This window comes from Eublepharis macularius, chromosome 5, assembly GCF_028583425.1.
Source record: "Eublepharis macularius isolate TG4126 chromosome 5, MPM_Emac_v1.0, whole genome shotgun sequence".
NCBI lineage: Eukaryota > Metazoa > Chordata > Lepidosauria > Squamata > Eublepharidae > Eublepharis > Eublepharis macularius.
The window spans coordinates 124926448-124941242 of record NC_072794.1 but is presented as its reverse complement, the minus strand read 5'-3'; the positions used below and the strand labels follow the sequence as shown (position 1 = coordinate 124941242).

The window sequence follows — 14795 nt, the reverse complement described above, 5'->3', positions numbered from 1 at the left end:
GTTGACACTGGCTGAGCAACACTGGGACAGGAGTGAGAACTCAACTCTATGTCTATATAGCTCCCTTTCTCCCCCTCCCCCTCCTCAGACACACACCCTTCCAGGGTGCAAGAAGACCAGGAAGGAGACACAAAAGGGGGGGGAGTCTCTCTTAGTGCTGATACAGTTCTACTAAGCTATTAGGGTCCAAAACCTAAGGGGTTTGGGGGAAAGGGTTTTCCAAAGTTTAGGGTTTTAAAGAACCACAAGTAAGACCCTCTTGATTAGCCCAAAGCAGGATGGAGAGAGAAGGGTGGATGACAGAGAAATCTGTGATAGCGGTGTAACATTTTTAATGTCCCCCTTACTTTCAAGTACGACAGAACAGACTGGGCTAGAACTAGAGGGGTTGATGAAGTTCAAACTCCTTTGATTCTAAAGCATGAGCACCAGCTGGCTGAAAAGCCTGCCTGCAAAGTGAAGTAAGTCTTATAGATGCTGAATTCTACCCTGGCTTGAAAGATAACTCCAAGCCACAATAATTCAGCCCCTCCCCAATTTATCTGCCCTGCTGACATGGTTGAATGGTGATGTGAGGCAATAAAAAAGCAGGAAATACTTGCAGTGTCTTCTTTTTTTTCTCTTTTCTTCTCAGCATTCCCCCCTCCCCGCCCCACATTCCTGGAACTGTGGTTCCCAGAACAGCTGACATTAACTACCAGATGTTTTGGGAATTACAATTTGCAGAATGCACAGAGGAGGAGAATTTTCTACTTCAGTCTGCCTTGATGGGACCAATACTTTGGGGTGAAATATGAGATGACGGGGAATTCAAGGGCTGCATGGACCTTCCCCGTAGCACCCTGGATGCCACAGCTCTCTGATATTTCTAATTCTAATCAAGCCAACTTACTGACAATTTATCATCAAAGAGTGCTTTTTTCAAGTTGGAATGCAAGATGAGTTTTGGATAACTTACTCATATCTAGTTACAACTCTCTCATTGATGAGCTGATCACTTACATGGGCAAATATACAGAAATGTCATTCTACTATAGCCTGAATTGGTACACACCACATTCTGCTACATATGTAGACCAAGTACCACTTCAGATTAAGGACAGTTTAGTTTTCTAGAAGTCATTGCTGCCATGTTAATGGTGAAACTACCTGCTACATGCAAATGTGTGTAACAATTCCGTTTATGGTCTTTCTTTTGAAAGAAACTGCTTTGGGAAAAAGCAGAGGAGCAACAATAAGCTTCATCCACATTTGCTCTAGTATCTGGATCTACAGAATAGTCTGGGAAAGAAGTCACTACATCACAGCATTGACTCATTTCACTGGTCTACTGGCTCCTCCCAAAGCAGCTCTTTTTTAAAATGTCAAATTGGGGTAAATGTATGGTTTGGACCTAATATGAATATAGGGAAAATCCACAATGCTGATGGCTGCCAGAGAAGGTAGTAATGATCCCAACAGTCATAATGGTCATATCAGATGGCTCCCTATGGGTAGCTTGGACATAAGATTAGCTATTAGTGGAACAGCTGCCCTCTGTTTGCAGAGTACTGGAGGAGGATACATATGATGAACTACTTGAGTAAATACTATTTCCTGTGTGGTGTTTTAAATATTTTCTATTTTTATGTTAAAGTTAGTTGATTTATTACAATTTTAATTGCAGTATACTTTCAAGCTTTAGTCACATACACATAAAATGAACACTGCAAACACCACAATTCACTTGAACTTGGTCACGAAGATCAGACTGCCAGATAATCAAGCACAGAAGATGGAAACATAGTCAAGTTCCTAAAGATCATAAAAATGCCACAATATAGCCAAATATTGTTAGCTAAATGAATGGTATCAAGTGCTTTAAAATGGGCTACTTATGCATAAAATTTGATATTCTTATGATTAGAAATGCTACAAACTCTATTTTTAAAAAATGGACACTAATAAGGAGAAGCCAAGAGGGCTTATAACACCAGCTCCTAAGACCACCCACCAAGTATATGGTGTTTTATGCTTTGTCTTTCCTATTTTTCCCTTTTAATATTGTAAATTGTTAACAGCATGGAATGTAATAATAACAGGAATAACTGCACTTATTGCTCTTCTAGACAGATTAGTGCCCCCCTCAGATACTGAACAAAGTCAGTGTTATTATCCCCCACAATATAGCTGGGGAGCTGGAGTTGAGAGCAGTGGCATACCCAGGGCTACCTGCTGAATTCATAGCAGTACAGGGATTCAAACCAACAAACAACTGATTTGCAGCCCAACTACTTAACCACTATGCTACATCGGCTCTCACTGGAAGAAAGATGGTATAGCCAAATAAATGAAAACACTAAGACAATTCACATTAACAAAAAAAATTAAACGGGACACTAATCATGTACAAAAAAAGGTTCAAATAACATGTTTCATTGTTGATGCTTACCATCTATACTTTTAAGTACTCTTATGTTGGCTTTATAAAGATATAGAAGTCCTTAAGGACACAGCTCAAGGTGTACGATCACACAGAAAAGCTTGTGCAGACAAACAACGGCACATTAAATATAAGAATAAATAGCACAGTAAATCAGAGGTAAGGATCTTAACACAGAGCAATGGGTAGAGATAATTATTTTCCAAGACAGTCTTAAACCATGCACTTCTATACTGTACCATTGCTCGCCACAAGAATAGTACATGTGGCAGGGAGGAAGAAAGCAAGCAAGCTCTGGTTTATATACCTTGCTTGTACTAGATGTTGTTGTCATTGCTCTTCCACAATTCAATTTGCCCTCCCAAGAACAATATGCAATTGTCCTGTTCTCAGATCTTGGGAGGACCATGGTGGCAAGGAATACTGCTGCCACCAATATACAAATCAGGGAAAGACAACAGGATGGAGAAAAGGAGAGACGGGTGAGTAAGGCTGTACACATCAGGGATGGTAGAGAGGAAATTCTCCAGTGGTCCAATGATTAATTGTGTGCATTGACATTTACCAGACAAAAAACTAGCTGTAAGCCTCCAGTAAATAAAAAAAAGTTCTCCATGAACTTTTAAAGAATTTGATGCAATATATAAGAAACCTCTTCTGCAAAATGCTGCACAATGATTAAGAATTTAGATCACCTAAACATGGGGAAACACCATAAATAAAATCAAAGAATGATGTTACTATTTACACTTTAAAGATGAATTAGGTAACTATCTGCACAGAACTAGAAAAATGTGAGAGCAAAGAGCAGAATAGAAAGACTTTACTTGAAACATTCAGGGGGGAACCAACAACACTGAAAATAAAATTACCTCTGCCTTTGCTAACTTTTCACTTATAATAACGTACAAATTCAATGAGCCCTGTGGCATAAAGTGGTAAGCTGCAGTATTGCAGCCCAAGCTCTGCCCACAACCTAAGTTCGCTCCTGGAGGAAGCCAGGCTCAGGTAGCCAGCTCAAGGTTGACTCAGCCTTCCATCCTTCCAAGGTCGGTAAAATGAGTACCCAGTTTCCTGGGGATAAAGTGTAGATGACTGGGGAAGACAATGGCAAACCAGCCCATAACCAAAAGTCTGCCAAGAAAACATTGTGATGCAATGTCCCACCATGGGTCAGTAATGACTCAGCGCTTGCACAGGGGACTACCCTTACTTTAATAAGAATAATAATAACAACAACAACATTCAATTTATATACTGCCCTTCAGGACAACTTAATGCCCACTCAGAGCAGTTTACAAAGTATGTTATTATTATCCCCACAACAAAACACCCTGTGAGGTGGGTGGGGCTGGGAACTCCAGAGAACTGTGACTAGCCCAAGGTCATCCAGTTGGCTTCAAGCGGAGGAGTGGGGAATCAAACCCGGCTCTCCAGATTAGAGCCCCGTGCTCTTAAACACTACACCAAACTGGCTCTCGTACAACGTACGTACAAATTATTTTCTAAATAACTGAATATGTTAAGTTTTTCCTACAACCTGCCCAAAGTTAATAAAAATGATTTTTTTTAATTTTAAAAACACATCTAAAAGGCAGCATTAATTAGGATACATTATACCTCAAAGTTTTCATCATGGAAAAGTAATAATTATTTTGTATAAAACAATATATTAATAATGTTTAAGTTTTATAAACAAATTCCAATAGCTCGTGGATCAGGGTCTTAATTTTATGTCACAGAGGCTTTTTGTATAGATTTAGGTTAATATTTCTACTCCCCAATGGGACTCCATGCTCAGTCTAGAAGATACCATCAGACATGTTTAGTTTTGTAGTTCTCAAACTAAGGATTTCCATCTCCAGAAATAACGCTTGTCAACTGCAAAAATAAGTATACAAGCGGGAGTCGGCAAGGACTTGTCAGAGACATTTTCCCCTCTCTCACTATTTCCACTTTTCCTTTCCTGAAAGCTCCCATAGTCTCTCCCCTTACCCTGCCTCCTCTTTTCCTTCCCACCCACCAGCCATCCTACTTTTATCTGCCCCCTCCACCCCATCTTCAGTTTTTCTGCTTTTCTTCCCTAACAGCCTCTAGCTAAGAAAACTATGACCCAGTTACACGGTGCCAGTAGCTGGCCTGGGTCCCAGCTGCACAGTGGGGAACTTACAAAGGGCACTTCATTTTCCCCTGTATCACGCCCCCCCCCCCGCCCCCCACACACACACTATGTTCTCTTTCCCTATTCCTGGCAACCCCTATAGCCTCACTTTTCTTTTTCCTTCTCTCCTCTCCACCCACCAACTAACATAGCTTTTATCTCCTCCTCCCCCAATCTTCAATTGTACTTATTTACTTCCTTCATTTATACCCCATCTTTCTCCACAATGGGTACTCAACGCATCTTACATTATTCTCTTCTCCATTTTATCTTCACAACAACCCTGTGAGCAGGGGCAGAATGGAAGCAATAAACACTGGAAAAGGATCCCTCCACCAGCCCTAGCCCTGCTCCCCAAAGGAGTAAGAGAGGAAGAGTCCACCTGACCTGCCCCCATCCACACAAGGAAGGAGCAAGGAAGAAAGAGAAAGCCCAGCGAATCAATTGGCCATGGGCTAATTTCCTCATCTCACACAGGGCTCTGGAAGGATCAGCACCACTTCCCACACCTCATGTAGGGTGCATGCTGCTTCCTTGTTTCACACAGAACTCAGGCAGGCTTCTCTCAACTGGAGTGAGCCAAGCCAGGTGCTGCCTCTCCCCGAAGCATTCAAAAAGCATCCTCCCCCTTAGCACTACCCTGTTAAAACATCAGGAGTGGCTTCTCCCAGCCCTGGAATAATAGTAACAGTTACCCTGCCTAGCCACAGCTTCGGCACCTTCACAGCTCCCCCCCCCCCGCCCGCAGCCTGCCTGCTTTGGTGAGGCAGGGACATGTGCCAGACCCACTGAGGAAGTGAGGAAAAGGTGGCTTCGGTGGAAGGATAAGCCAACTGTCCCCCAGTCCCCACTATCACAGCCCTTCCAACATCTATCATCAATGGAGGAAGAGGTGTGTTTTATGCGAATGTGCAAAAAATGCTTTTGTTTTGGGGGGATTTAACTCTAACATAATTTTGACAACTTTTTCTGCAACCTTTTGGATTTATATCTGTGATCCCAATTCTCTGATTTAAGCATCTACATGTGGGGACCATTTTGCTATTAAGAAATATTATAGAGAGAGATGAGAAGTAACAGACTTAAACCTTATCATCCCACTACAATTTGAACAATCAATTCCTTGCCCTCCTCATAGCGCACAATTTCAAGATGCTCAGTGAACAGAAGATTGTTGGGGGGAGCAGACTAGATCAGCGCAAGGAAAAGCATGGAGATAAATGTAAGAAGAGATGCACAGGCATTAGAAATAAAAGTGATATTGTTTCAACAGCCTATTCCAGAAATCTTGCCATTTAAATGTAACCTTCGCTACTTTGAGACTGACCAAACAATTCTTTCACTAGAAGGGAGAACCTATGGTATCAGACAATATATATGGGAATATTTAATGAAGTTATTTGATGACATTTAATGAAGGGTAAAACAGGCCCACATGCCAAATACAAAAAGTGCAAAAAAAAATGTAAGGCCTGGTTTCCCAAATGAAACATTGAGAGAAATAACACAATATACCATGAGTAAATTACATTTTCCTTAGTAGTGAGTGATTTAAATCACATCCACTCTGATCATCTCCCAAAGATTTTTTCAGTATTCAAATACAGTGCTAGTCCTAATGTGATTATATGAGACTGATTCTGTTTGGTCCAAATAGTTTTTTTTACTACAAAAATGGTGCTTTGTCTTTCAACTTTTTATTTCCTACCTCTCAGATTGCAAAAAAATAAGGTATACTTGCTAACGTAGCATAGAGTGACATACCTGAGGCTAGATGGGTGGCAACACAAGAAAGGGCCCACTTCATCACAGTGTCAAAACTTTGTTTTTGAAAACTCATACCCTGGAAATCTAGTTGGTCTCTAAGGTACAACTGGACTCAAATCTTGTTCATTTACTGCAGACCAACATGGCTGCCCATCCAAAACAGTATTGCACATTTCTAATAAGACCCCCCCCCTCAAATAAACACCCCTACATTATCTGGCTTTTCTCTGCAATTAATAAGTCTAGTGGTTCCAAACCAAGTAGAAAGTATTAGTTTAATATTAATGTTAATAAGCTTTCAGGTCACTCTTGTGTTTCTATCCAGGTTGTACCTGGAACAAGTGCTTCTTATCATCTCATCCTAATTATGCATCTGCTTGACCTGACTGGAGAGTGTGAACAGCAAAGAAAAGGGATATAAGTCAGACCTTTATTTCCCCCCACTGCTGCCATTATTGAAAGATTTTTAACTGACAGAACCCAAACAAGTGGCCAAATACAGCTCTCCAAGTCCCCAGCAAGAATAATCTATAGCAGGGGGCTCCCACAGGTAGCTTGAGAGCCAAGAGTAAATCATTGGGTGCTGCAAAGTGGCTCACACATCCAGCAGAAAACCTAGGAAAAGATCATGAAAAGATTTCCTCTGGGCTTTTTTTTAAAGTGCTTTATTTCACAGGATTTCTTCTGTGCCGCTTAGCCAGATCCTAGTTTACACTAACCACCACACCACAGTGGCTCACACAAGGCAAGGAGTATGGAGAAAAAGTTGATCTTGTTGGGCAGATCAGAACCACCTTGCTTGCAAGCACTCACTCCCAATGCTCACAATAGAGTCTGAAAGGAGAACCAGACAACTAATCTCATTAAGCAGATTTCAGCTTTGATTTACTGAATACAAACAATATTTCAGGTTGAGAAGCCACCATTATATAGTCATTAGGACAGCAGATCCGTGTGCTTAAATACTGATCTACCCTGATCAAAAAGAAAGAGGGGGTGAATAGCAATGGTGGTATGTGAGCATACAGAACCCCCTCCTATTTATTTTATTTACATTTATAGTCCACCTTTCTCATGAGACTCAAGGCAGATTACACAGTGTGTATTAGTATAGTCAATTTCAAGGACAGTTCAATAAACAATGTACTATAAATGCAAATTTGCAAATGTTTTAAATATAAACCAGTAGAAATCCAATACAGAGTTAAAGGAATACTGAAATACAGCATAAACAATTCTTAAGACTGATACATTAAACAACATCGAAACTACCCAGTAGGATCAAACCAAAGCAACAGATACGACGCAGGAGCACATAGTAAAATTCCACGATCCCTATCCGTCTACCAATGCATCCCTCTGAGACCAGTTATTTACAGTACTGAGTACTGTACTTACTTACAGTACTTTCCTCCTAACTGAGTAAAAAAGCCCTCTTGAATAATTCAGTTTTGCATCATTTGCAGAAAGCCAGGAGAGTGAGAGCTTTCCTAACCTCTTCAGGTAGGTCGTGCCATAAAGGGGGGGGCACCACAGAGAATGCATGTGATTGGGCAGCTGTTGATTTTGCTCATGTGCAAGGGGGAACAAGCAGAAGGCTCTGTTTAAATGAGCGAAGCTACCAATGGCTGGAACACAGAGAGAGACAATCCTGTAGACATGATGGACCTACCTACCTTCATGCAACCTGTTCCCCCTGGAGCTTCTACCCCTCAGCCATATTCCAGTTACTATAAGTGCCTTCAGTTGGGAGAAAGGTTCTTAGAAGCAAGGAGCTGTGACTGTGCTAAGCAATGGGCAGGATGGGATTCAGTGTCATACTCATGTATCCCTTTTGTTGTTAAAAATGGGCTGCATCCTTTTTTCCTCATGTGATCTGGACAGGTCTAGAAAATACATGGAACAATAGCTATCTAGGCTTTGCTCTTAGTCAGCTATCCTTAGAAACTTCTTCATAAGTGGATGCATTTTATAATGCAGCCTATAGGTCAATTAAATTAATTTATTCTGCCCTCCCCTATTATATTGTAATTTAGCCCAAGACCTTCTCTCAGTTTAACATAATCTTCAAGGGAAGCAAGTTACAGCAAAAGGTATTTTGCCATCCCAAGTAGCCTAATGAACTTTAGGATATGACTTGAATACGTGCTGCCAACTCTAAACCCAATAGCATTTTATATCTTCTGTACCACACTGACTAAAGTAGCAAAACCAAGACACACTGCAGTGTCCTTAAGTACATGAAAGTCACTTCAGGCTAATTTTTATAGCAGCCTAACCTCTACTCCCATATGTAGCCATGCACTTAAACCAGTAAGTTATATATGCATAACACAATTGGATTCCAAATCCATACATACAATTACAGCAAGTTTAGGGGAAACAGAAGATTGAAAGTAGAAACAATGGGAACCTAGTATGGCTAGATAGTAATCGGCGGATGCCATGTGGAAGCTAAAAGCAGATGGAGAGTACATTTTACCAAATCTGAGTGGTACCATGCAAGAGTTCAAGTTTGTTGAAAATTTTTCTGCTTAATATTCATATTGTACTGTACTGGAACAGCTATAATTAGCTTCAAATTTACAATTGTAAATCATTAGCCTGTATGATTGCAAGAAGAAATGACTTGACATTTGAAATGCATACTGGTGAGGAGCTAAATAATTAATGCAATTATTTGATATTTCCTATATATACACAAATTAACACTATCAAGGCAAGATGAGACTTCCATTAGAAAAATGAAGTTGACAGAAATTCAAGAAGCTCGTCTGAGTCACTGCAGTCATTTGCACTAGTTCCAGGCTATGCACAAAGATAATTATATAATTTCATAATCAATGTTTACTCTACTTCATGTTAGCAATAGATATTATTGGCAATGATGTAAGAATTTTTCTGGTACTGAAAGACACAACTGTGTAATTTGGGACAATTTTACTATATGACAAATTTTAAAAATTGGCAAACTTTTCACAAGCCAATATGTACACTAGACAAAAAATTGTGCAAACCACCTGGATGAGAGAGTGTGACGACTTCCACAAGTTTCTCTGAGAAGTGTGCTCTCAATTATACTATTAGTTTACATATTATGCATCATTCTACATATACGTTTGCAGCTCTGAAAATAACTAACCCAAGCCATCTTATTTTAAGATTACTGTTGTATTTTGCTGTGTCAAACTGGAGATATGCAGATGTAGAAACCAGACTGCATAACAGTTACAATTAAGTGAAAAATCCCATTTCCCACACCAGCTTTAGATGAAAGAAAAATCAGTTGCACATTCAGTTCAGCATTACAATTTAAGTTCAACCTTTAACAAAAACAATTATTTTGATGCTGTAAAGACAGTCCCGTGATACTTTGTGTAAATACTTTGTGTAAATACTTTGTGTAAATACTATTCTTAAGACTATCTGAAATCAAAATTTTTCTACTGCACAAGATAGACAAGCACAGTGAAGAAAGAGGTTGTTAGAATTACTGAGAGTGTGAACACACAAAAAATTTTTCCATTTATACTACTACTAACAATGAGATAACGCAAATAGGCACAGATTTTTTAGTGTGCTGTACTTTGGAACAACGTGTCATTTGCTGCCACACAAAAAGTGTTTATAAAACTGTTAGTGACAGAACAAAGTAAGATACTGATCCTTGGAATTTAAGTCACACAGCTGAAAATACTGAAGTCCTCAGATGAGGCTGTCCTGAAACCAATCTGCCAGATTCTGGCATCTAGACTTCAGCTTTACTTGCAGGTACTTAAGCATTTTAAACAGGTTTGTCAGGCTGAATCTTTGTTAATGAACAGTATCATCCTCATCAGATGACTGACTAAGGATAGGGATGACTCTCCTAATCACGCTTCTGCCACATAGAAATTCTAATTTTATCCAAAGGGAGTGAGTCCCCTATAACAAGCAGACAACTAGCCTAAATGATAGCTTTTAATAATGCTCATTCACTAATCTTCCCCAAGAGTAACATTAGCTTTCAGCAAGCCTTGGTGCTTTATAAACCTCACTCTCAATGCATATACAAACAACTTGCTTTGCAGAGGAACCACTGATGAGTGCCACAGGGATGACTGAAAACAGAAGCTTAATCACATGTAAATTATTACACTAGCATACAAAAATCAGTTCAATAGCATTAAAATTCAAATATAAGGTTAAAAGTCTAGTGTAACAATCTGTTCTACTGAAAAGAGCTTCAGGGACTACACCACAGATCCAACATGCAAGAACCTGTTTGCTCAGGCATGAAGTACAATTAAACAGCTCCCCCTCCCCCAAAGATACAGCCAGGAAAAAAGCATTTCTTTCCCCCCAGCTTTCAGAATGAATGGCAAAGAAACATTGACAGCACAATGCTAAAAACATTTTCCTGGGTGTAAGCCCCATTGAATAGGCCTGAGTAAGATTCATAGTAGACCTGCCTAGCATCACTCAAAAAAATTTCATGTATGTCAGTAGCACGTGATACTTAAATAATTATCATCATTTCTCTACATAAACTGTCCGCGTAGCAAATAAAGGTTCAGAACTGCTAACATACAAACTACATCCAAAGAAAAATATCTGTGACCAATGAATAAAGCTAATGACAAAAGACAATCCCATTGTACAGAAAGCTAGCTACTGCTTTCCTTCACAACGTGCAAAGGAACAGACCCCACTAGAACAAACAGCAAATAAAACCCTGCCAGAATCCTATGGTCTCACAAAGACTGCCAGCCCTTCTCTAGATTAACAGGAGTGTTTGAATAATGATTCTACCACTGAAGCGGAAGGTGGATACTGGAGTAAACAGGAAGGGCTAGGTCTGTTCAGGGAGAGGATTTAGCAGATGTGTATTTTGATGGGGGGGGCAGAATGGCAGGGTCAGGTTTGTCTTAATAAGACAGCAGCAAAAGGCAGATGTACAGAGGGTAATGCAAAATAGCACAGCCAAATACACCTAGGAAAATCAGGCAGGCAGAGATGGAGTTCCCAGAAAGTAAGTAAGGTGACACAGGTAGGACCTTGTGTGCCCTAAAGGATAAGAGATAGGAAAGAGAGATAAGCTTTATCTTGCAAGGGAAAAGAGAGAACAGAAACAAGTAGGGGGTAGTAAGCCAAGACGTGCCACCACAAAGGCAGAAAAGAGCAAGAAGATAAAAGGAAGGATAGAAGACGGAAGGACAGGAGGGTTTACAAGAAAATGACAATTTTCAAAAACTGCCATGAATGGGTGAAAGGAATTGGGGAGGGAAGGGGAAGGAGAAGAAAAGCAGGAGATGAACAAGGTGGTCGAAAGAGAAAAAGATGAGGGAGATGAACCTTCGGGAAAGACTGGGAATGAAAGGGGGGCAGGTGCGCCCGCGGGGAGCGGGGGGAGGGGAAGACTTCAGGGCCGGGCTCTCCGGCGGAGAGGGCTGGGGAAAGAAAGAAGCGCTCTCCCTTTCTGGCTGGCTCGCTCGCTCGCCCGCCCGCTGCTTCTCCGCTCCCCGGCGACGGACCCTGGCTGGCACGCAAGCTCCAGCAGGCAGGCGCACCGACTGACCTGGCCGCACGGTCTTGAGGCGTACGGGCTCCCTGAAGTGGCGAATGACGGCCAGGGTGTCTCGGTGGGTGAGGCCGCTGACAGGGGTGCCGTTGACCTCCAGTAGCACGTCGCCCGGGCTGGGGGGCTTCCCCGAGAGCAACACCGGGCCGGTTCCGCCGCCCGGTTCGGCCAGCGTCGGCAGGCGGGCTCCGAGGTAGGGGAACTCGCCGCGCTCGGCGCCGCCCCGCAGCAAGTCCGGGCTCGGGCTCGGGCCGGTGCCGCCCCCCCAGGACACGGCGCACTCTTGCACCTTGCTCAGCCAGTGCCGCTTCCTCCGCAGCGTCTTAGACATGAGGCCGCACCATCGGCGCCCCCCGCCGCCCCCTCGCACAGCCGGCCAACCGTCAGCGCGCGCGCCCACTCGCTCCCGCCACCGTTCCTTCGGCCAGCACCGGCCGCGGCTACCTCCCAACTGGCGCCCTCAGCGCGGCGGCAGGGACACGCCCCCTTCTCTCATTGGCCACACCTCCTTCCCTCTGCCGTTGCCCTAAGCGCCTCCCAACATTCCTAGGGCGGGGCCAAGTGTGCTGACGTCAGAAGAAAGAACTTTTAGGGGCGTCGGGTTTTGCATAAAACTTCGTTAGGGGGTAAGCATGCAGTGTCTGAGTCGCCTGGCCTTGTTCCGGAGCCCTTTCGCACCCCGGCAAGAAGAAGCTACATTCTAAGTTAGTATGCTTGCAATTTAATTGCGCCAGAGGAAGTAGTTGATAGACCTTCTGTCGGGACGATGCTGTTCACAAACCCTCATGAACATCTACCCCCACTCCGGAGTGCTCGTAAATGTCAACGCTTGCTACCAGCAACGCGTTCTCAGGCTGGATTTATAACCCAAGCTAATGCATGTTTACTAGGAGGTTCTGCTGCTTACTTCGAAGGAAGCATGAGGGGTGGGGGACAATATCAGCAGATGCTGAGAAGGTACTTTGTAATATCCTGTGCAAAAATGCCCTTAGTTTATTGCAGTTTAGAGTAAACAATTCCTGGTTTAAATACTCCATTTTATCGCTGTTATTTCCTACATTCTCACAGTTGCTTCCTGCCTCTAGTTAGTTCTTTGAACACGTAAATTCTGATTCTCATCAACTACATCCATTTCGTAATTGTAATATTCCTTGCGTTTGTTTATCGCAAGGAATATTACAATTCCTTGTAATTTTATGTTCTAGCCAGGAATGCCGGAAACCATCCATGGACCACAAACCAAGATTCCCTTTAGGTCCCGAACCCCTCCTATTACCCAGAGCCTATGACAGTATCACGTGAAAATAAACCACAGCTTTCAGCATGCATATGTTAATTATTGGTTACCATATTTCTGTGTGTACTTTCCCCCTTCCACTCTTCATATTTAAATCCATTCCTTCCTGGCCCGTTTTCTCTTCACAGCAATGAGAAGCCCTGTGAAGTAGTTAGGTTGAGAGGTAGTGCCTGGCTCCAGATCACACTTTGCTCTAATCACCCTCACCCTAAAAAGCTGCTGAAGTTATAGCTGCACACCAGCAACATCTTACTGAAATCCCAAGGGTGACTGAGTCTCCCATAATTTTGTCTTCCTAGTCCCCCCTCCCCCATTGCCCTGGATCTACTTGTAGTGACTGTACAATACAGTCTTAAACCTGTCTCAGAAAGTTAGAATAGTTTGGGCTGGCATTGGGAACTAACCCTGCTGTCAGCATAGTTAAAAAAAACCTGCATGTGGGGAATTCCTTGGATGGGTTCATTCCAAGGCACTTACCAGTGGTGCCGCAGTCCACCCTGCACTGGCAAACAGGGCATGTATAGATTGCTAATCTCAGGACTTCCCCCTCATGATATCATTCTCTTCCTGGCTTTATCACACTTCTCACCTTCTCTCCATCTTACAACCATGGATGCAGAACTTCTCCTGCCATCCATATCTCTCCTCCTTTCCTATCAGAATATAGAGTTCCCATAATAAAGAACTCTTATTTCCTTTCTAAATATAAGCAAATATATGGTTTATTTTCTGTCCTACACTCACACCAGTCAGCATAACCAGCTCACACCATCCATGATCGCGCTTTCATTGCAAACAATATAATTCTGCTAAAGGCCCAACTTTAATTAGGTTTCTGGGATCAACATATGATTTATTTTTCATTATTGAAATAGGTGGACTGCAGTGGCATTAAAATGGACTCTAGTATAATTGCTATGCTCTCCACATCATGGAGCTGGGTCATTTATATATGTATCCCTTCTGCTGAGTGAGCATTGGATACCAGCGAATAATGTTAGTGCTGGTCAGGCTTCATGAACATCCTAGTGCCCAAGATTTAGGTCTGGGCTGCCCACATTGAGCTCTACAATTTTGCACCTTTGTGAATGTTAGAGCGAGTGTAAAACAACACTGCGGAATTAAACGCCGAGCTGGTTAGAGAGGCAAAAGCTTTATTTGAGGAAGTTACATACTTGAGGGAAAAAGGGAGAGATAGATCCTAGCTATCTGATTACATCTTGCAGAGAGAGAGAAGAAGTGTGGCAGGAGAGAGAAGAAGCAGGATATTGCCCTGTTTAGCCCAATAGGAGACAAGACAAGGAAATGACTCCCAGGAAACAAGAGAGGTGCTACTCTCACTGTCCAAACTAAGTGATCCTTGCTGCCCCCTGCATGGTAGGCTCTTCTTACATCTTGCTGCTGCAGTACACCAGACATTGTTATTTCTAACACCCCTTCTCAATGTCTAGTGTACAAAGTCCACAAAGTTCAGTCTTTCACGTAGACTTTGAAATTTCTCTTTGCCAAGTGGCTTGGTGAGGATGTCTGCAATCATTTCTTCTGTAGGGCAGTACTGTAGCTCAACAAGCCCTTCTTCTTGCATATT

At 42.3% G+C, this 14795-nt stretch overlaps 1 protein-coding gene across 4 annotated transcripts in view; it reads right to left on the bottom strand.

Annotated features, from left to right (window-relative positions):
• The window catches only part of MAGI3 (membrane associated guanylate kinase, WW and PDZ domain containing 3), a 381198-nt gene extending 368938 nt beyond the window's left edge, over nt 1-12260 (bottom strand). For all 4 annotated transcript variants that reach the window (XM_054979846.1, XM_054979847.1, XM_054979849.1 and 1 more), the window contains exon 1: nt 11908-12260. In XM_054979846.1, the coding sequence (XP_054835821.1) occupies nt 11908-12241 (334 nt within the window). In that variant the 5' untranslated portion in view covers nt 12242-12260. The remainder of the gene's footprint in view (nt 1-11907) is intronic.
• Nucleotides 12261-14795: the final 2535 nt, after the last annotated feature.